This window comes from Octopus sinensis, linkage group LG9 (genome assembly GCF_006345805.1).
Source record: "Octopus sinensis linkage group LG9, ASM634580v1, whole genome shotgun sequence".
Classification (NCBI taxonomy): domain Eukaryota; kingdom Metazoa; phylum Mollusca; class Cephalopoda; order Octopoda; family Octopodidae; genus Octopus; species Octopus sinensis.
Genome location: NC_043005.1, coordinates 7547039 through 7570385, shown reverse-complemented (window position 1 = coordinate 7570385; position 23347 = coordinate 7547039). Strand labels below are relative to the sequence as shown.

The window sequence follows — 23347 nt, the reverse complement described above, 5'->3', positions numbered from 1 at the left end:
TGCCCAAGATGCCATGCAGTGGGACTGAACCCGGAACCATGTGGTTGGTTAGCAAGCTACTTACCACACAGCCACTCCTATGCCTATGGTAAGGTATATATATTTTTCAAATATGTTTAAACAATTTTAAATTAATTCTATTATACTTTAATATTATTGTAAGTTATAGAAGGCTTTAAAATGCATATATTATTAGTTTAGTATATTGGATATAACTTTCTATGTGTACTCCAGAAAATAAGGTTGTCCTGAAATTGAAATTGTGGTCCTATTGGTAAAATTCCAAATTTGTAATAATAATAATAATAATGATATATATATATATATATAAATTAGAGAAAATAATAGATAAAATAATAATTTTTATTATTGTTATTATTATTATTATTATTATTATATATATATATATATATATATATATATATATATATATAGAGAGAGAGAGAGAAGAGAGAGAGAGAGAGAGAGAGAGAGAGAGAGATATAAATATATATATATATATACATACATATATATATATATATTGGTAGGTAAAACGGCAGGTTGGTATGTGTGTGTGAATATATATATATGCCCGGATGTGTGTAAAATCACAGCCTGCTTTTGAGTCACAAGAAAGAGATACACTGTTGAGACATGTGTATTAACTTAGATAAAATATATTTAGAGAATATTGAATTGCATAAAGGATTGGTACGTGAGTGGTTAAGCACTTAACTTATGACTTGTTGTTTGTGTTTTCAAGTGACACACTTGAAAAATAAGAATATATAATATAAAGACTAATATAGTAAATATCAACAGAATGATTGAAACAGAACAACTAAACACAACGTAAATCAAATTTAGAATAGACATAAAGAGGTAAGGACAATTTTTCTTTTCTTAAGACTTAATAACATTGATATGTAGATTGCACTGAATAATTAAATTGGTAGGGCATCAGAAAACAGCACAGCTCCCATGACTTCAGGAAACACTTTTTCATGCTGAGAGTTGCTGAAGCATGGAACAAACTGCCGGCATCAGTTGTTAGTTGTCGAAGCACTGCATCCTTCAAAACTTCCATGCTTCCCGAGATTCGTCAACACTACACCTGATTTTCTCCCCTCCATACACACACAAGCATGTATCTAACTCATGCATTGTTCGCTTTCCAGACATTTGTACATTACTGCATGTACTTTATATGCACTTTCTGACAAGTTGTGGTGCACCTGAGCACTGTATACAATAATTTCATTATTATTATTATTATTATTATTATTATTATAATCATACTGTGGTTCATATAAAATTACCAGTACAATTATTCTTTGATGTATTTGTTAAACATATTTTAAGAAATGGAAAGTAAAATATAATAATTTGGGGAAAAGGGTAAATCAATTACATTGATCCCTGTGCTCAACTGGTACTTATTTTATCAACCTGGAAAGGATGAAAGGTAATGTTGAACTTAGTGGAATTTGAATTCAGAATGCAAAGACAGATGCAATGTAGCTAAGCACTTTGCCCAGCATGCTAACAATTCTGTCAGCTTGCCACCTTATACAGTATTACTATATTGAAACAAAATTTCAATGAACATACAGGTTTAACACATTCAGTGCAGTTACTTCAATTAACATACAGTTATTTCGTTTACAAGACTTTGTTTCAATGCTCTTATTAATGATGTGTGTGTATATATATATATATATATAATATATATATATATATATATATAGAGAGAGAGAGAGAGAGAGAGAGAGAAGAGAGAGAGAGAGAGAGATATAAATATATATATATATACATACATATATATATATATATTGGTAGGTAAAACGGCAGGTTGGTATGTGTGTGTGAATATATATATATGCCCGGATGTGTGTAAAATCACAGCCTGCTTTTGAGTCACAAGAAAGAGATACACTGTTGAGACATGTGTATTAACTTAGATAAAATATATTTAGAGAATATTGAATTGCATAAAGGATTGGTACGTGAGTGGTTAAGCACTTAACTTATGACTTGTTGTTTGTGTTTTCAAGTGACACACTTGAAAAATAAGAATATATAATATAAAGACTAATATAGTAAATATCAACAGAATGATTGAAACAGAACAACTAAACACAACGTAAATCAAATTTAGAATAGACATAAAGAGGTAAGGACAATTTTTCTTTTCTTAAGACTTAATAACATTGATATGTAGATTGCACTGAATAATTAAATTGGTAGGGCATCAGAAAACAGCACAGCTCCCATGACTTCAGGAAACACTTTTTCATGCTGAGAGTTGCTGAAGCATGGAACAAACTGCCAGCATCAGTTGTTAGTTGTCGAAGCACTGCATCCTTCAAAACTTCCATGCTTTCTGAGATTCGCCAACACTACACCTGATTTTCTCCCCTCCATACACACACAAGCATGTATCTGACTCATGCATTGTTCGCTTTCCAGACATTTGTACATTACTGCATGTACTTTATATGCACTTTCTGACAAGTTGTGGTGCACCTGAGCACTGTATACAATAATTTCATTATTATTATTATTATTATTATTATTATAATCATACTGTGGTTCATATAAAATTACCAGTACAATTATTCTTTGATGTATTTGTTAAACATATTTTAAGAAATGGAAAGTAAAATATAATAATTTGGGGAAAAGGGTAAATCAATTACATTGATCCCTGTGCTCAACTGGTACTTATTTTATCAACCTGGAAAGGATGAAAGGTAATGTTGAACTTAGTGGAATTTGAATTCAGAATGCAAAGACAGATGCAATGTAGCTAAGCACTTTGCCCAGCATGCTAACAATTCTGTCAGCTTGCCACCTTATACAGTATTACTATATTGAAACAAAATTTCAATGAACATACAGGTTTAACACATTCAGTGCAGTTACTTCAATTAACATACAGTTATTTCGTTTACAAGACTTTGTTTCAATGCTCTTATTAATGATGTGTGTGTATATATATATATATATATATATATATATATGTTGTTGTATTTTGGAATGGTCATTTTGCCAGTTTAGCCAATAAAAACACACGGACTATATATTTGGTGTTACTTTGCTTCAGTGTTATTTATTTTTTACATTAAACTTAATCTTATTTCGGCCAGAGTTCTTTCGTCGCACTGCTGTGACCACATCAGTGGTCCTTTGCTTTCTTCTTTCTTATTTGTGTGTCTCTCCTTACTAACTGTCAGCCAGTTTGTATTTCTATTGTATGTGTCTTCACATAAATATAAGACTAAAGCTGTTGCTGATTAGCTCCAAGAGCGACAGCTTTAGTTTTATATTTATAGACTACCATATTAGTATGGCAATAACTATTAATATCCAGTAACGCTGCCATAATCTCCTTTAGAGAGACTTAGTAATTTTAATATTTCTATTATATATATATATATATATATATATATATATATGCATATATATACACAAACACACACATATATAGATATATTGGCAATAATCATAACAATATAGAACATGGAGACTTGTTCATCCTCAAAATTTATTTTCTCTTATTTTGCAATTTTACATACCATATTATTATGATCCTCATGACTTACATGTATTTACACTGCACAGATTATGAGCAGTTACAGATGTGCAATTTTTATTCCCACTTAAACATAAAATTTCCACTCTTTTTTGAATATTATTTTAAAATCAGAGTTTAAAATATGGACAGTCTGAAGTTTTTGCTTGAATTCCAGCAGTGGAATTTGTTTTGTAAGATCTCTGATGTGAAATTGTGTGTTGAAATAGATATTGCAGTATTTCGGGATGGTTATTTTGTGTCTTGCTAAATAAACACACTGGAGGAGACACGTGGGATGGAAGGGTCACTGAAGAGGTCATGGGTATGTGATAAAAGATTTCCAGACAATGGATGTAAAATAAAATAAGAACAATAATAAATGAGTGTAAAATGAATATATAGTGCATGTGTTTATTTGGCAAGAGGGAAAATAACCATCTTGGAATATAACAAAGAAGATCTTTTTCTAATTAAACTTCTTAAATAATATGAATTGTTTATGATTTATATTAAGAAATGAAGGAATAGGGAATACTGGAAGGAGTAAAAGTCAGAAATCATGAAGCAATATCACTGTTTGTTGATTTCTCACAGGCTTTTGACTCCATGGTACAATGGAAAAATACCACTAGTGTGGTTGTGGGTTCAGTCCCACCGTGTGGCATATTGGGCAAGTGTCATCTATTATATATTTCTTTACTACCCACAAGGGGCTAAACATAGAGGGGACAAACAAGGACAAAGGGATTAAGTCGATTACATAGACCCCAGTGCGAAACTGGTACTTTAATTATCGACCCCGAAAGGATGAAAGGCAAAGTCGACCTCGGCGGAACTTGAACTCAGAACGTAACGACAGACGGAATACGACTACGCATTTCGCCCGGCGTGCTAACGTTTCTGCCAGCTTGCCGTCTTGTCATTTATTATAGCTTCAGGTTGACCAAAACCATGTGACTAGATTTGGTCGATGGAAACCTGAAATGGGTCATTGTGTGTGTGTGTGTGTGTAGATAGATATATAGATAATAGAAAGATAAGTAGATACATGTGTGAAGCATTTTCTTGACAACATATAATGGTTGTAAAAGAGCATCACCCTCACACAAATGATGTTTGCTTCCTGCTTCCCTTGAAAATTGTGACTGACCATGGAGAAATTTGGAAATTGCTTATCCTGGTTTGTTTTCAATTATTTAAAACAACTTCTAGTCTACTTATCATTCTAAGTAGTAGTTGTTATTGTTTGTCCTTACCACAGTTAATCTACTGTTTTCTTACATCCTTGAACTTCTAACTGTTTATAATAACTAACTTCCTATGAAACTATATCTTGCTTTAACCACTGTGCACTAGCTATATGTTTCCTATTTGGAAACAGACAACGGCAATCCCCCAGCACATTCTATGTCCATTATACAGAAAACAAGCATATCTTTACAGTAAAGTCTACTTGCCAATGCAAAGTGGCAGATCTATGTAGGATGATGTAACAGCTTTTCCAGCTGGTTACTGACACATGATCTGTGTCCGTATATTGCAAGAAAGGGACTCTATTGCTCCCTTTCTAGCCATAGCGATACTTGTAGATCAATGGTTTCTGGGTAATTTCCCTTCATTGGTACAAGACAACCATCGGCTAGAGATGGCAGCCACTTGCACTTGCTCACAGTATATACTTTTAAAGTAACACACAGTCGCTGATCTCATAAAGAGAAAAACAACTAGTTTTAAATCTCTGAGCGAGAAATAAGTAGTAACAGTACTGTACAGTAAAGTCTATTTGCCAATGCAAAGTGGCAGTCCTACGTAGGACAATATTACTACTTTTTAGCCTTAGCAAGACATCTTTTCCAGCTGGCTACTGACATATGATCTGTGTCCATATACTGTGAGCTAGGGAGTCTGCAGTAATTCCAATAGCTTGATTTATTAATGCAATATAATGCCATTTCCAACTACCTATGTGTGAGACCGCATTTTCCACTTTCCTTGCCATCAAAACTAAGTCACAAAATCGACTGGATATCACACCAGAAATGAGAGTTGCCCTCTCTAAAACAAAGCCGAACATAGAAGAGGTGGTTACTTTGCTGTATATAAAATGACAGACGGTGTGCTGTTGTGAATAGTTTCTTATATAGTACTAGCAGTATCGCCCGGCGTTGCTTGGGTTTGTAAGGGAAATAACTATATAAGCATTTATAGACAGTTACTTCCCTTATATAAATCGATCGAAAATGCATTAAAAATGCGGAAAAATTATGGAAAATTTTTTTTTAATTCGTAGACTCATCGTAGCCAAAAAAATGCATTAAAAATGGGAAAAAATGATGGTAAATTTTTTTTTAAATCGTAGACTCATCGTAGACGCGCGCTAATACCCAGAAGGGCTCAATATGAATCACGTCTATAAGATAACCGCTTTTGGTTAAACTGCACCGCAAGATGTGGGAGTAGTTAGGAATCTAAATTGCAGGAGACTGACACACAACTTCACTTTTATATATAAAGATTTTTTGTTGTCATGTTATTTACCAGTGATTCAGGAAAAGGGATGGCAATCCTCCAGGGGAGGAGGAGAAGACAGTGTTTCTACTAAAATTGTGGGTTTCCTTGCATACTAGTGGTCCAATTGCAGAAACTTCTGCCGAAACTTTTGCCGAAAAAAGCTAAATTGGTTGGAATGCCTCACTTGGATAATCAATATGAGGAATGACCTGACAATGGGGAGGAATAGCATCCCAAACATGGTGAAAGGGGAAGGGGATGCCAAAAGTTCAAGAACCACTCTCATGTACATATTTATACCTATTTCTTTACTACCCACAAGGGGCCAAACACAGAGAGGACAAACAAGGACAGACAAACGGATTAAGTCGATTATATCGACCCCAGTGTGTAACTGATACTTAATTTATCAACCCCGAAAGGATGAAAGGCAAAGTCGACCTCGGTGGAATTTGAACTGAGAACGTAACGGCAGACGAAATATGGCTAAGCATTTCGCCCGGCGTGCTAACGTTTCTGCCAGCTTGCCGCCTAATATACCGTATATATACATATATATATCGTAGTTTCCATGTATAACCCACGGTTTCTTTCTGCCAAACAGACATAAATGGGTCTTATGCAGTTGTTAATGCTGGATGCTTGGGATATTTTCAAACTGTTTTCGTTTCTCATTTGTTTGTAACCAATTGATCAACTGATTCCCTGTATTTTCATGTATATTTATTGTATCCCAATGGGGCATTGTGTGGATTAAGTTGTAGTTTTCAGGATTGCGGTTCACAGTCCAGAAATTACAGTACATGAATGTGTGCCATTTTTTCCATGTTAATTATCCTGCATTTTATAGGGAAGTGGGAATCATCGAAAAAAGCTGTAAGGGGACCAGCATGTAAATTTTTTTTAAAGTTTGAGAACCAGTGATCTAAATTACTCCAAACAATTTTTTTCAAACTAAATAACAAGCATGGCCAGCAGAATAACTTATTTAATTTAAGATCTCCAGTTAACCATATTTTCCTCTCATATAGATTAGTCTGAAGTTGTCGAATATATTTCTTGTTGGAACTTTGCAAATTGGGTAATTTCGACATTGGTCTGCCATCATCTGTAATTGATTATTTTTCAAGAGTTCTTCTATAACACATATTTCAGTCATTTGGAATAATATTTTGAAAGTTCAAAAGATTTTATAAAACAATTATGTGCATGTATGTAAATTATTTGGAGTGGGGGGATGACCATCCTAAAATACGACAATATCTGTTTCAACACATGATTTCACATCAGGAATCTTGCAAAACAAATTGATAAATGTATACATTCATCTGTTCATTCAGTGTGTATATATATATATATATATATATATGGCGTGCTAACGATTCTGCCAGCTCGCCGCCTTGTCAGTATATATATATATATTATATATATATATATATATATATATATATATATTCCGTAAACCTGCCTTCGTCTTTTGTTTATTTTCATAAAGCTTCCCGTTATATATATTATTATATATATATATATATCTATATATATATATATATTATATATATATATATATATATTATATATATATATATATAATATTTATATATATATATATATATATTATATATATATATATATATATTATATATATATATATATATATATATATATATATATATATTATATATATATATATATATATATATATATATATATATATATATATATATAAAACTTAGAATAACTTAGAAAGGTTTTGGCCAGTATTGGCCCAGGCCATGTCTAACTTAATAGCACCACCTGGCGAAGTCTTTCAATTCAGGATTTGGGCACCGAGGCCCATTCGAGCAGAGAGTTATTGTTTACGGAGACATATCCGGGTGTGGGTGGTTTGTCCGGGACTGTTTGAAGGAATTTGTCCAAAGACTTCTTGAATGGTCAGTTTCTTTTTTAACGTGTCCTGGTGTAATGTTGAAGAGAGCGGGTCCAATTGAGGTGAAATAATTCTGCCGTATTGTCGTTATATGATGCGATTTAGATTTTTGTTGTGGACGGATGGCACGCGGTTCAAGCCTTGGATGTATTTTGAAGGTGATGCCAACATCATCCGGACAGTGCTGATGGAATATTTTCCACATCATACAGATAATGTAGCGTTCACGGCGTCGTTGGAGTGAATACAGTTTCAGCTTTTTCAGTCAACCCCAGTAGTTAAGGTCTGACATGCCATCTATCTTTTTTGTGATTGACCTTTGGGGAGCTTCAATTCTCATAATATTTTGTTTTGTGTAGGGAGACCACAGTGGACAGCAGTATTCAAGGTGGGGTCAGGCAAAAGTGGAGAAGAGAAGGATAATAGTGTGGGAATCTCTCGACTGGAAGGTTCTGAGAATCCAGGAGCACATTCTGCGGGCCATGTCAACTTTGCTGCTTATATGTGTAGCCCAGCTTATGTTGTTGTCCACTGTTACTCCCAAGTCTCTGATGTTGTTGGACGCCGTGAGAATTTCTCCAGAAGGAAGGGAGTATGGGAGTTTCAGAGCGTCCTCTCTTCCAAAATGGATCAGTTCGAATTTGTCTTCGTTTAGCAACATGTTATTCTTTTCCGCCCATTGGACAACAGCCAGTAGGTCTGACTGAAGGCTTATTCGGTCATCCACGCCATTGATGACCTTCTGGAGCTTGGAATCTTCAGCGAAGGTTCTGATGCTACTGTGTTTGATGGTGTCAGTAATATCATTTATGTAGATGATGAAGAGAAGTGGGCCCAACACAGTGCCTTGTGGGACATCACTGCTGACTTTGGCTGGGCTGGATTTGACTCCTTCGACTACAACATGTTGGGTTCTGTTAGACAGGAAGCACTTGATCCACCGCAGCAGCTTTCCAGTGACACCAATATTGGACAGCTTTCTCAGAAGGATCTTATGATCAACCCTGTCAAAGGCCTTGCTGAAATCAAGGTAGATGATATCAGTGTTGGAACCCTCTCCCAAGGCTCTCAAAATGTCATCAAAATGATGCAGTAGCTGCGTCAGGCAATCTCTCCCATTACGGAATCCATGCTGGTTGGAGTTCAGCATATTATGACTCTCAAGGAAGTGAGTCATACGCGATCTCAGCACTCTCTCAAATACCTTAATGATATGAGAGGTGAGTGAGATTGGACGGTAATTCACGGCAAGCGATTTGTTTCCTATTTTGAAAACTGGGATGACAGACTGGGATAGAAGGTCTTCTGGTATATATCCAGCATCCAGTGAGTTCCGCCACTGATTGGCTAGAGGGGGTGCAAGTTGGTTTTGACACATCTTCAAGACACAAGCAGGGAACCTATTGGGACCTACTTCTGAATTATGCTTCATTTCCTTTATTGCTGCTAAGACATCAGGAGCGCCAAATGTTATGTCCGATAAAGTGTATTGGGGAGTAACATCGCTGATACAGCCCAGATCAGTCATATCAGGATTGCTGAAAACAGAGCAATATTGTTTCTGCAATATCTCTCCCATGGTTTTGGCATTGTCTTGAAGAGTACCATTTTCATCAATCAGAGGGCCAACAGTAGAACCAGTGACTCCGTGTTTTTTTGCAAATGAAAAGAACACTTTGGGATTGAGTTTGATCTTCTCAATGGCCCAAGCCTCTTCAGCTCTTCGCTGACTATTGATGATAGACATCATGTTGTTTTGGAGTTTATGTTTTTTAATCTCTAGCGACGAGATGGCAGTCAGGTTGATGTGTTGCTGTTGACAGTATTTCAGCTTGTTGATTTTTTTGTTAATTCTTTTAATTTTCCTGATGAGAGATTTTCTATTTCTAGGGATTCGACACTTAGATTTGTTTGCAGATCTTAATGGGGTGTGTTTTGCACATATGTTCGTAATGGTGTCTACAAATGACTGCCAGGACTTTTTGATGTTAGTGGGTGTGTATGTGTGCATGAAGGACCAATCGACTTGTGCAAGATCATTATTGATCGCTTCCCAGTTTGCATTGTGGAAATCCATAGTGTCAAATGGATGAACAGGAGGGATGACATTTGTTTTGCATTTTGGCCAGTGAAATCTCAGATCACAGAGAACCATGTCATGGTCGGAGAGTAGAGTTTTCTCCACTGCAATATTGTGGATAGTATCAGTGTGATTGCTGAAAATTAGGTCTAAGACGTTTTTATGACATCTCGTTGGTTCGAGTACCAGTTGGGACAGGAAGAAATCATCCATGAAGTCAAGAAGCGATTCCACTGCCTCCTTGTCAGGGGTTGAGAGAGAAGAACCTGGCGGCAGACTGTTTGTAGACCAGTCAACCCCGGGAAGGTTGAAGTCTCCCATCATTAAAATGTTGTCAGGTTGACACTGCTGCATGAAACACTTTATGTTGTTGAGGCATTCCTTGAAGCATGGTAGGGGCGTTTGAGAATGAATCATGAACATAAATGGCAGTCCCACCCTTTCTTCTGCCAGCACGATCAGCACGAATGGCTTTGAAATTTTTAACTTTCACCTCGGCTTCCAAGTGAAGGTTACTAAGATGGGTTTCAGTGAGGACGAAGAAAGGGATGTGGTTTGGATGGGCATCGACCCAGTCCTCCAGGAATTTTATCTTCCATTTTTGGGTATTGGTGGAAGGGCTGATGCCTTGGGCATTAAGCAAAAATGTTGAGGCGAGAGTGGATGGTTTTAATTGTTTTGGTGATTTGTTTATTTGATTGCTTTTTAATGGCATGTGCAGTGGGGTGATAGTGGTGGATGGTGGTGGGTGATAGCTCGGATGTTTTTTTCCAGTTCTTTTGCTAGATTCATTATAGCTAAAAAAGAGGAAGAAGAGGTTTCCTGTCTAGGGAACTGTAGGTGACAGTGGTTGTGGTTATTTTTATATGAGTGGTTATTTCTATATGAGTCGTATATGAGTCGTATAATGTCATTTGTCCGACGAGTCCCCGGGAGATGGGTAAAGGGGCAATCCCTGTGCAAATACAATCTGTCTCGCTGGGAATAGCGGCAGATTTGGGGATTCCTTGTTTGAGATATTGGTGGTTGTGGTGGTGTTGTAATAGAGTATGTATTATGGTGGTTGCTGTTGTAGTTTGTGGGGATAAAGCGTTTTGTTCCAGGTAAATGGGTGAATTTGCAGTCTCTATCAGTGCATAATCTGTGGCGAAGAGAATATCGGCAAATGATGGGGTTTCGAGTGGGTGTGTAGGTGCGTGTGTGAGTTGTGAGAGGTGTAGATGATAGTTTGTTGAGGTTTTGGCGACCTTTGTGACCTGTAGGAGGTAAACACTTTGAGATAGCATTAGTAGTAGTAGTTGTAGTAGTAGTAGTAGGCAGAAGAGATGTTGACAGTGATGATGATTGAGGAGGTCGATTCCAAGATATAGCGGTAGACAAAGATGTTTGTGGATACATAGTGGGTGTAGTACTAGTAGTAGTAAGCAAAGGAAATGATGTTGACAGTGATGATGATTGAGCTGCTGGGGCAGTGAAAGGAAGGGGTGGTGCTTCCTGCTGTGTGACCCTGATGACTGGGGGGTCAATCGTTTCGTTTAGCAAATCGGCCATTGTAGATGAATCAAGGAGTGGTTCATCCTGTTGTTGTTGCCGCTGAGGTTGTTGTTGTTGTTGCGCTGGTGATGCATCGAAGAGAAAACACATCTCAGTTTATCGAAGTGTTTATTTATTAATTTAAAAGCAACTTCGATTTGTTTTAATTTATTTTGTATCTGCTGTTCAGATTGAGTTTGCAAATGGTGAACTGTTCGTTTAGCAATTTCGTTCAGACACGAAGCACCTATGCTCTCTGTTTGGGTAAGGCCATGCCATGTGTTGATAAGAACGTCGACTTCATTATCAGACCAGTTTTTGTTGGATTTTTGGTGGCTAGCCATTCTGGTGGATATGTTTTATTAAATTTTATTTTGTTCGTTTGTTTTGTTGATAACTTTTAATTATTATTTTTTTTTAAGGAGAAGTATGTAGAATAGAGTGTACAGAATGTTTGCTGTAATACTGAGAAATTTGTATTTGAATTATGAGCTTGCAGTTATTTTATCTTTTTTTTCTTTTCTTTTTTTCTCCCTCTTTTTCTAATTTTTAATGTGTGGGTGATCCTTTAGTTATCAGAAGGTGTTGACGAAAAATGAATACTCTCTCATAGGAGTGTGTGGTTTTGTTTATTTGGTAGTTTGAAAATTATATATATATATATATATATATATATTATATATATATAATATATATATTATATATATATATATAATATATATATATATATATATTGTATATATATATATGTATATATAATATATATATATGTATATAATATATATATATATATATATATATATATATATATATATATATATATATATATATATGTATATATATATATATATGTATATATATATGTATATATATATGTGGATATATATATATATATATATTATATATATATATATATATATGTATATAATATATATATATATAATATATATATATATATAATATATATATATATATATAATATATATATATATATGTATATATAATTATGTATTTATATATATTTTATTTTATAGAAGGAGCTTCTACAGGACTAGAACTGTTTCATTCAAAAGAAATCATCAGGAAGCTAGTAGACAAGAGAACTCTTGTCTACTAGCTTCCTGATGATTTCTTTTGAATGAAACAGTTCTAGTCCTGTAGAAGCTCCTTCTATAAAATAAATTAATTTACTCTGCTATGTATTGAGTACCTTATTTACTGTGGTTAACCCCGACTCAACCCGGGACCTACATATGTATATATATATATATATATATATATATATATATATATATATATATATATATATATGTGTATATATATATATTATATATATATATATATATATATATATGTAGGTGAGTTGGGTACAGAAATTCAGGGTGAGTACTTGATAATTGTAAGCACCTGTATATACCGTTTGGTGGTGTAGGTGGTGGAGTAAATTAATCAAAATAAAAACATGATGCCAAGGATTCAGCGGTACATATGTTTCGGGCCTTTATTAGACGGATTTATAACAATGCATAATGTGTGTTTGTGGCCTTCTTCAGCCGCGCACAACTACTACCTCAAGGACATGTATTACATAAAAAATTCTACGTTGGGGATGCAAATCCTCTCATTCGCGTACGACATAATGCGGCAACAGCATAAAAATGAAGCGTCCATCTCGTCCTTCTCTCAATGTAGAATGAGGAAGTTTGGATGTTGAGTTAATATAAATAAATGAATAAATAAATATATACATATATAAATACAGACAGACGTGAAGGAACCTGGTAATAAGAGCAAATAGAGATAAAGATGGAGGGGCGAGAATTCAGGACGAAGGATAAAAAATATATAAAAGTGTAAGTATAGAAAAATATAAAAATGTGGAGTGTAAAGATATAAAGAGATATCAAAAAATATCAAAAAATATAAATGAATATAAAGGTATAAAGTTATAAAAAAAAAAAAAAATAAAAAAATAAAAAAAATTATCAGAAGTATAAAGGGTATAAGAGTGTAGGAATGTAAAAGAATATAAGGATAAGGGATATATAGAAGTGTGAGTGTATGTAGGTACGTACGTGTGCGCGTCGGTTCGTGTACCCAACTACATGCGCCTTTTTCCATGTATATCTGTATATGTTTACACGAGAGTACGTATGTATGCTTGTATGCGTGTAGTTGCGTATGCGTGCGTATATGTGCGCGTGTATATGGGTGTATGTATCCATGCGGGTACGTATGTACATGATGACCACTTAATACGTTACGAAGAACTAGATAAGCGGCTCAACAACTCTAATTTACAATACACTAGGTCCCCAGACGCCCCGGTTGATTTATGACACCCAACGCTTCTACAACCAGAATTTGTCATTTTCCTGACCACCATGTTTGGTCCGTAACTACTATATATCCCTTATCCTTATATTCTTTTACATTCCTACACTCTTATACCCTTTATACTTCTGATAATCTTTTCTATTTATTTTATTTTTTTTATTTTTTATTTTTTTTATTTTTTTTATTTTTTTATAACTTTATACCTTTATATTCATTTATATTTTTTTAGATTTTTTATATCTCTTTATATCTTTACACTCCACATTTTTATATTTTTCTATACTTACACTTTTTATATATTTTTTATCCTTCGTCCTGAATTCTCGCCCCTCCATCTTTATCTCTATTTGCTCTTATTATTAGGTTCCTTCACGTCTGTCTGTATTTATATATGTATATATTTATTTATTCATTTATTTATATTACCTCAACATCCAAACTTCCTCATTCTACATTGAGAGAAGGACGAGATGGACGCTTCATTTTTATGCTGTTGCCGCATTATGTCGTACGGGAATGAGAGGATTTGCATCCCCAACGTAGAATTTTTTATGTAATACATGTCCTTGAGGTAGTAGTTGTGCGCGGCCGAAGAAGGCCACAGACACACATTATGCATTGTTATAAATCCGTCTAATAAAGGCCTGAAACATATGTACCGCTGAATCCTTGGCATCATGTTTTTATTTTGATTAATTATATATATATATATATGTATATATATATGTATATGTATATATGTATATATATATATATATATATATATTATATATATATATATATGAATAAAAAATGGAGTTAACGCAGGTTTAAACAAGTATTTTTACTTTCTACATATGTTTCGAAAATTCCACTGATACTATTCAAAAGAATAAAAGGTATAAACAATGCAATCTTCTCTTCGGGAAAGTGAAAAAACGAAACTCGTCAATACGACATTTTAGCAAAAAATGATGGATTCGTATAGCGATAGACAGATCGCTATTAATATTGTTTAAAAAAACGTTATATGATATAACGTCATAAGTAGCTAACAGAAAGAGTAGGGATATTAATAGTGAATGTTAAATATAAAGGAAATTAAAGTCTAAACTATATATAATGATAGAGACTACTTATATGCACTAAAAGTATGTTTCTGCCAATGCTTACATCTGTATGCTCGTTCTATAACCGTGTTTACTAGAGTATTTTTAGAAAAAATAATGAAAAATAGCTCAGAATTGCAGAGAAGACAGAATTTCTTGCCTTTGTCATATGGTATCGAAATTGAGAGGATCAACCATTCTAAATGAAATTGTTCATTGTGGTCTTTTAAATCCCAAATCAGTTTGCTGAGACCGGTACTATTCCGTTTATTTCTATCCCTAAATGTTGAGTAATGGATAGAAATTATTTTAGATAACTCTAACGATGTGCTTCCAATGTAAAATCGTACTTTATTACGAGTACTGATTATACACTGGTATATAGAATTTTTAATCTTAGAGTTACTTGACATAAATTTAATTCTATTGGGATCGACTTCAGATACAATAACCTTGTTATTAATATTTCTAGAGGGTTGGATGGTATTAGCTAAATTAATGTTAGTATTAGTAAATGTATTAATATTTAACAGTTTGTTATATGAGAAGATATAATTGCAAGAGATTTTTTGTGTTTGAAAAACCTATCCTAACCTTATGTGAATTAATTATAGAGTAATATCTAGAATTGTTTGGAAAATTCCTAGCAATAGCTTGACGAAACAGCAGTGGGAGATTAGATTTAATTTGTCTCCCGTAAGGAATTATTAACCAAATATTTTTACTAGTATTCATAGCGTAATTACTTTTGAAGGTGTTATATTTACTTTTAGATCGGTAATAGGGGAATAAATAAGGGTTATCTGCCTTCATTCGCTTTGTATCGGTGCGTAAGTTATGTTGTTATCAATAATTCTTTTACGACTAGAAATCTTATCTACATTATTGAATTTACAATTAGACTGAGTAGAATCAATGTAGAAAATTTTTTCTGTATAACCTGCTTTGATTAAGGCAGAGTTATAGAATTCAGCGTTATTATTGAAAATATCAACATTAGCAGATAATTTAGATAATCTAAATGAAATATTCTTAACTAAATTCTTAGTAATTGCTCCAGGATGATTACTAAATTTGCTAATGTACTTAAGATTGGTCAACGGTTTATGATATGGGAAGTAAGAGTCACTGTGTAAGTTAAGCGTAATATCTAAAAAGTTGGCCTTCGTCAGATCGTCATCAAAAACGATTTTTAAGCCCATTCTACTGAAAAAATTAACTAAACTATTCTTAACTTTTCGTATCTTTTGGTTGGAAACATTTTGGAGGTAAAGTAAACAATCATCACGATATAGACCTCCATAAATGTTAGGGAACTCTTCAGCCATTTCAAAAAGAATATATATACAGACCAAATCAGCTATCTGTGCTGAATCAGAACTTCCCATAGGTATATCGAAACTATCTGGTGTGTCTTTACGGACCCACAACTTATCATCAAATTTTATAATAGATCTTCTGGCTGCCAACACAACATTAATTTCTTCTCGGTGAGACCAGCTTTGTTATGAGCAAGCCAAAGTGCCTTATTAAGTACTATTGGATTAATAGACGAATAAAAATTGGAAATATCAAATTGGATAAACTTTGTACTCACCTTACTGTTAATAGACCTAAACCAGTCAACTACGTCAAATGAATTAGTCCATAAACTAAGTTTTAATGTTTTGATTAAATTAGGAATATATTTATCTAGTATATTTTTACTAAGGATACCGATGTCAGAGCTAGAAGGGCAGATAAGCCTTAATGATGGGTTAGTAAAAAAATTTGGTTTGTGATCCTTCAAAATGAACCTAGGTTGCTTAGGAACAAGTGGTTCTGTCTTCATTTGTAGGTTATATTTCTCCATGATTTTCATAGCCTCAATGTTGGCTTTCTTAAGTATTCTTTTATCATCAATTTTATACTTTTTCTGAATTTCTTTTTCAAGTAATTCCAAATAATAGTCTTTATAAAGTTTGTACAGATTTCCAGTCTTATCAGATTGAACCAACATAGTATCCATAGAATTGATTTCTTTGGTGATGTTGCAAAGATACCTCAGATGTTTATTTCTTAGTGGTGATCGTTGAAATTTTACATTTCTCACAATGGACCAGAGATCATCTTCAAATTGCTTCAACCTTGGGTTAGGCGGCGGACTATTTTTAGATTTAAATAACTTGTTGAACTCAGATGTTTTATCATTAGTGTGTTGTTGAGTGTCATTTTTGTCAAAGAAAAAGGTAAGCCATCTTATTCGGTTGATGAATGAATTAATCTTATTGACAAGTTGTTTAAGGAAAACATTCTTAGGTGGAATAGGAATGTCCTTAAGAGATGCGTTAATATTCAATAACTCCATATGCTGTAACTATTCAGTTAGCAGGTTGTTAATAAACCTGATTAAAGTATTATAAATAGATGAGTGTATTTTACCTTGTTAACAATTAACACGGATAAATAAATGAATAGTTACCAGGGCAGCAAAAATCCCACAAGTAAAGATGTTGTAACTCCTTGTTTATAAAGGTTGAAACTTCGTGTTTACGTTGAATATTTTGAATAATATGAATAAAAAAATGGAGTTAACGCAGGTTTAAACAAGTATTTTTACTTTCTACATATGTTTCGAAAATTCCACTGATACTATTCAAAAGAATAAAAGGTATAAACAATGCAATTTTCTCTTCGGAAAAGTGAAAAAACGAAAATATATATATATATATATATACTGACAAGGCGGCGAGCTGGCAGGATCATTAGCACGCCAGGTGAAATGCACAGCGGTATTTCGTCTGCTGTTACGTTCTGAGTTCAAATTCCGCCGAGGTCGACTTTGCCTTTCATCCTTTCGGGGTCGATTAAATAAGTACCAGTTACGCACTGGGGTCGATATAACCGACTTAATCCATTTCTCTGTCCTTGTTTGTCCCCTCTGTGTTTAGCCCCTTGCGGGCAATAAAGAAATAAGAACATTATCCTCTAAAAAGACAGAAGTAGCCCCAATAGAGACAATAGAGGAGTGTCTCAAGGGAATAAAGAGGCTTACCACATTTTATACACGTGGAAAGAAGTACGGAACGGTGAAAGTAAGGTTTGGTAAAGAAGAAGACGCGAAAAACTACGCCACTGAGTCAATAAGAACAGTGGAATGGGTGCTTCTGACGACTTACTGTGGTAAACAAGTGGCCAGGGTAAGGATTGGCAGAGTGCCCCGGAGATTGAGGAAGTGTGGCTGGTAGTAGCAATTATGTATAATATGGAGGAAGACGCAAAAGTTTTTAAAATAACAAGGACGAAAGAGGTAAACTGGTGGGGACACAACCTTGAAGCGGCGCTGTCCAAGTCAGTTTACAAGACCTGCACAAAATAGCAGAAGAGATAGTGCTACCAGAAGATGCGAGAGTAAGAATTGTGGTGGAGGGAAGACCTTCAACTTGTTACCAGTGTGGAGAAAGAGGACACATGAGAGCAAGGTGTCCCCAGAAAGACAAGAAAAGTATAGAAGAATAGAAGCAGCAGGGTACCGAGCGGGAGCAGAGTGACGAAGTAACGGACCCAGTAAATGAGAAGTGTCCGAAGAAGGTGGTGGAGGATTATACGGTAGTAAATAGAAAAATGAAAGAATCTTTTCGGTTTGAACGGCAGTTTTTAACATAATTTCTAGGTAACTAAAAAATTTTAAACTTCGTATACTGGTAGAATGTGTTTATAAAACATCTTTTTCTCTTGGCTTTATTGAGAAAATTCTATAGTTTGTGAGATATTTGTTGTTGTTTTTCTTCAATTTCTGCAATTTCAACCAATCACTGACGTCTATTGAGGTAAAAAACATTCTGTGCCGTATGAATATGTCCCTTGTTTAAGAAACAGATTGGGTTTATTCACATTTGTGAAGAAAAAAAAGATACCCTTCCCCCCACCCCTAATCCTAACCCTAACCCTAAAACAGATTGAAATGCAATAGATCGATGCTAGTGTCATAATTATGGGTGATTATTTCATATGACACCGCTAGAAACAAACTGCCGTTCAAACTGAAAAAATCCAAAAGAAAAGGAAGGAAGGCGTGGACTCACCGCCAAAGCGTCCGTTAAAGAAAAGGAAGGAAAATAAAAAGGAAGAGACACAGCAGCAGAGTACAACAACATCAGCAAGGGAAACCAACGTGGAAAATCAAGTGGGACTGAAGGAAAAAGTAACTAAGAAAGAATGGAAAAATAAATGGTATTTGGTGACATATGCGAAAAGTACGGAAATCGAAAAGAAAATAACAAAAATGAAGACGGTAATAAGAGTGAAGCTAAAACAGAATTTTATCCTGAGAGTACCAAGGCATTTGTAATTGACAACGAGAGGTGTGAGAGGCGGGGCGAATTGTTTGGAAACAAGAAAGACTCAATGGGAGTGCGCGTGGAGTTCGATGACTTTCCGCCAGTAATAGATTACAGGAACTTAATACCTTACATAAAATGGTGAGGAAAAGAAAAACGAAAAGGAGAAAAATGTTTGAAATTCTATGACTGTAAAACAGATTTAAATGATACATTCACCCTCCATTCGTTCATTCTGTGTTTTGTCCCCACTGTAGTGTCCGTCCTGTCTGTCCTTGTGTATGAGCCTGAGCGCTAAAATAAGGAAATACTGTTGGTTCCCGACCTTCTAAGGTCTAACCACTGACAACATTACAGCAACCTCCATCTTCGTCACCACCATCATGTCTCTCACCAACGTCGTCAACAATACTTACACAGCTCCAACACATTGCACTGGTTCTAACATATCGCTGTTCGTGAGCTTTCCTCACCAGTGTTAACAGCTAACATACAACCCACACAGATGCATGTAGATATATGAATAAACTAGCAGTATCGCCCGGCGTTGCTCGGATTTGTAAGGGAAATAACTATATAAGCATTTTTAGAGATGTAAAGTATAATAGCCATCTCAATATGGCTAACCACAAAGGGGGTGGGGTGTAACTGTAGCTTTTTACGTTCTGAGATTTAATAATAAATTTTTAGAGAGTTACTTCCCTTATATATGCCAAAAATGCATTAAAAATGGCGAAAATTGATGGTAAATTTTTTTTAAAATCGTAGACTCATCGTAGACGCGCTCGAAGGGCTCGATATGAATCACGACTATAAGATACCCGGTTTTGGTTAAACTGCACCGCAAAATGTGGGAGTAGTTAGGAATCTAAATCGTAGGAGACAGACAGCACACAACCTCTTTTTTATATATAAAGATGTACATCAACCACTTACATTCAGCTAGTGTATATATATACGTGTGACTACAATAAACGTATTTAAAGTTATCATCTTTGCTCCATGTATTTCTTTACCGGGTTCCTACCACAATGACATTACAGCCTTCTGAGCGAAGTCACGTTAGATGGAATACCATTTATCCTTCTAAACATACACACAAACACACGTATGACTATAATTCAGATAATAGTTGTCCGCATCACTAATTTTAATTCATTGAAATTTCTTGGCATGTTGACACCTGCTTTACTTATATATGCATATTAATTCAGTTGAGATAGGCAGGGTACTCTGTTCAGATGAAAGATGTATGGTTTGCTTTGGAATAAAGAAAGTCCTGTATATCGTCCCTCTTGAGTTCTGTTCTGTTTTCAGATGACGTGTTCAGTGTTGATTTTAGTTTGTCTAGAATGTAGCAACTCACTGCATAAAAATGTTATTGCGTTGAAGTTTGGTTTTGCTTACAATTTAGCAATCTTTGTATTGTATATTGCTGTATTTTTAGTCAATTAAAACCTTTTAAACTTTGATATTCGAGTTTGGGTTTATAACAATGCTTAAGGATAATTTCAAGCACTGTAATATTGAATTTAACTGTTGATGAGAATCTTACTGAAAAGTAAAATGTAAGAACATCGTATTTCACTAGTCTGAAATAGTTTGAAATGAGTAGATAGAAACATTGTGATTAAGTTCTCTTCAAATGTCTTTATTTGTGATGATTGTGGATTCGTAGCACACACCAAAGCAGGACTCACTACCCGCAGCAGAAAGCATAGACCTACACAAGATCATCAGTCAGCACCATAAAACATCTCATACATAATCAATGTTTGGCTCAAGATCAAAGTAAAGATACCAAGTTGCAGAACCCAGCATCTACCGTTTAGATGTGTGTGTGTGAGTTAAAGCGATCTATCTTAGGCTTTCAATCAACATTATCACTAATTAGAAGGATGTCTATTAATGTATTGTATATTGTTACAGTGACATCCAGTTTCGTAATTCTAAAAATCTAATGGAAAGTAATTGAGTCCTAAGATCCAATTTCTACTTAGAACAATGAGTCAGTAATGTGAAGTAAATAAAATATAAGCTTCTGTTATTTTGCATTTTCTTCTCTTACAGATTATTTTACGTGTGACTGACCTTGAAAACAGAACTTTTGTCGGCTTAGTAAGAGATTCTCGATGCCTAACGTTCGTGTTCAGTGGTGAAATATTTCTTTTTAGAATATGACCTACAATAGTAAATCAAGATTTTCTTTTGATTCTATCAAAATCAAATTTATGTTAGTGATTTTGTTAATCTTAATATATGTTGACCAGTCAATGACAACTAAATGTTACACCTCATGCACATGTGATCAGTTCCAGACTGATATGGAATGTAAAAAGCCATGGCCCAGCTCATTTCCAATGAATGTGACAAAATTGTAAGTTTTAAACAATTTCAAAATATTTATTACATACATAATTTTTCTAAATTTTATTCATATTGGTTATATTGTCATTTAAAATAGCGGATTTCAAACCAACAAATATCAGCCCCTATGAATATTAATGAATTTTTTATCATCTGCCCCTTTTAAAAATGAGATTGCTTCACTGTTACTGTTTAAGTCACTCTTTATATCATCTCTAATTGTCAATCTTTCTATATCTCTATAGCTTATGTGTCTGTGTGTATGAGTCTGTATCTGTGACTGCATGTGAGTATGTACATGTTTATCCAAATAAACGCACCCTTTATGTCCAATGTATTTGTTATGTTGCGTAGACTAAGAACAGTATTCATCCATATAATTCTTGTTTCATTTTGATGTCAGACAAGTTCAGAAATATAGCACAAAAATAATAGAAATGACACACCAGGAAAATAATTCAAGAACTCATATATGACAATTCATTTGTGGCTCTCAAGAAATGGTAGTGACAAAGAAGTGATCAACTTTAGAAATGGTGACAGGATATAGACAGCATAGTAAATTAGAGTTAATTATTCTATTTGAAAGAAAATGGTCGACAGCCACTTTGAAGCCTTTGAGACTTTACAAAGATACATTCACATTGAAATGAAATTGTACTTATTCCTTTTAGTTAAAACGTTAAGTTTGCTGCAGTTTTAACCACATCGACATCATCATCATCATTGTTTAACATCCATTTTCCATGCTGGCATTGGTTGGACAGTTTGACAGAAGTAGGCCAGCCCAAGAACTGTCCAGACTCCAATTGTCTGTTGTGGCATCGTTTCTATGGTTGGGTGCCCTTCCTAACACCAACTACTTTATAGAGTGTGCTTAGGGCTTTTTACATGCCACCAGCACAGGTGTGTTTACGCAACACTGGCATGAGTACATTTTATGTGGTACCAGCACCTGTACAGGACAAGCCTGTATGTATGGTTGACAGTGATCTTACTTAGCTTTTATGTACGGATGACAGCGATTTTACTTAGCTTGACAGCATGTGCCTTACTCTATTATAATACTATGTCCATCAAGGTTTCCTATTTTCATTAAACATCTACTTTAAAAATCAACTAATTCTTTTAATCTAATATCTAATATTTTATTGATGATCTGTTCTAAACAATTTTAAACAATTATTTTCTTTATTATAGGAACCTGACTTATAATGACGTCAGCTTTTTTCAACTTTGGTCAATCAGAACCCTTCTGAATTTAAAAGAATTGTAAGTTGGATTACAATTTGTGATATAATTTCATTAACAATGTAAATATTAAATATACTCTGCTTCTCTTTCTGCAGACCTCACTGTCTCACTTTCTTTATCTATTTGTCTCTATTTGTCAATTATTCTATCAAGTCATTCCATAAGTTCTGTCCAAATTTTGAATAAAGAAAACAAGTGATAAAATGTTATATTTAATTGAAATTTAGTCATCAATGTACTTTCCTTGATTATCTATGACTTCCTTCCATCTATTTACAAGCTTTTTAATCCCATCAATATAAAACTCTTTTGGTTTCAAAGCAAAGAACTCTGAAATATCAGAATCGACCCCCTCCTGACTTTCGAAAGTTA

At 34.3% G+C, this 23347-nt stretch overlaps 1 protein-coding gene across 9 annotated transcripts in view; it reads left to right on the top strand.

Annotated features, from left to right (window-relative positions):
• The first annotated feature begins 657 nt into the window (after positions 1-657).
• Positions 658-23347, top strand: part of LOC115215648 (adhesion G-protein coupled receptor G6-like) — a 124721-nt gene continuing 102031 nt past the window's right edge. For 5 of the 9 annotated variants that reach the window (XM_036505746.1, XM_029784898.2, XM_036505747.1 and 2 more), the window contains exons 1-3: positions 1955-2155; positions 21425-21731; positions 22922-22993. In XM_036505746.1, coding sequence (XP_036361639.1) covers positions 21532-21731; positions 22922-22993 — 272 coding nt within the window. In that variant the 5' untranslated portion in view covers positions 1955-2155; positions 21425-21531. Of the gene's footprint in view, positions 865-1954; positions 2156-21424; positions 21732-22330; positions 22341-22921; positions 22994-23347 lie in introns of those variants that run through there. The other 4 variants (XM_036505750.1, XM_036505749.1, XM_036505744.1 and 1 more) reach the window with 3 other exon arrangements.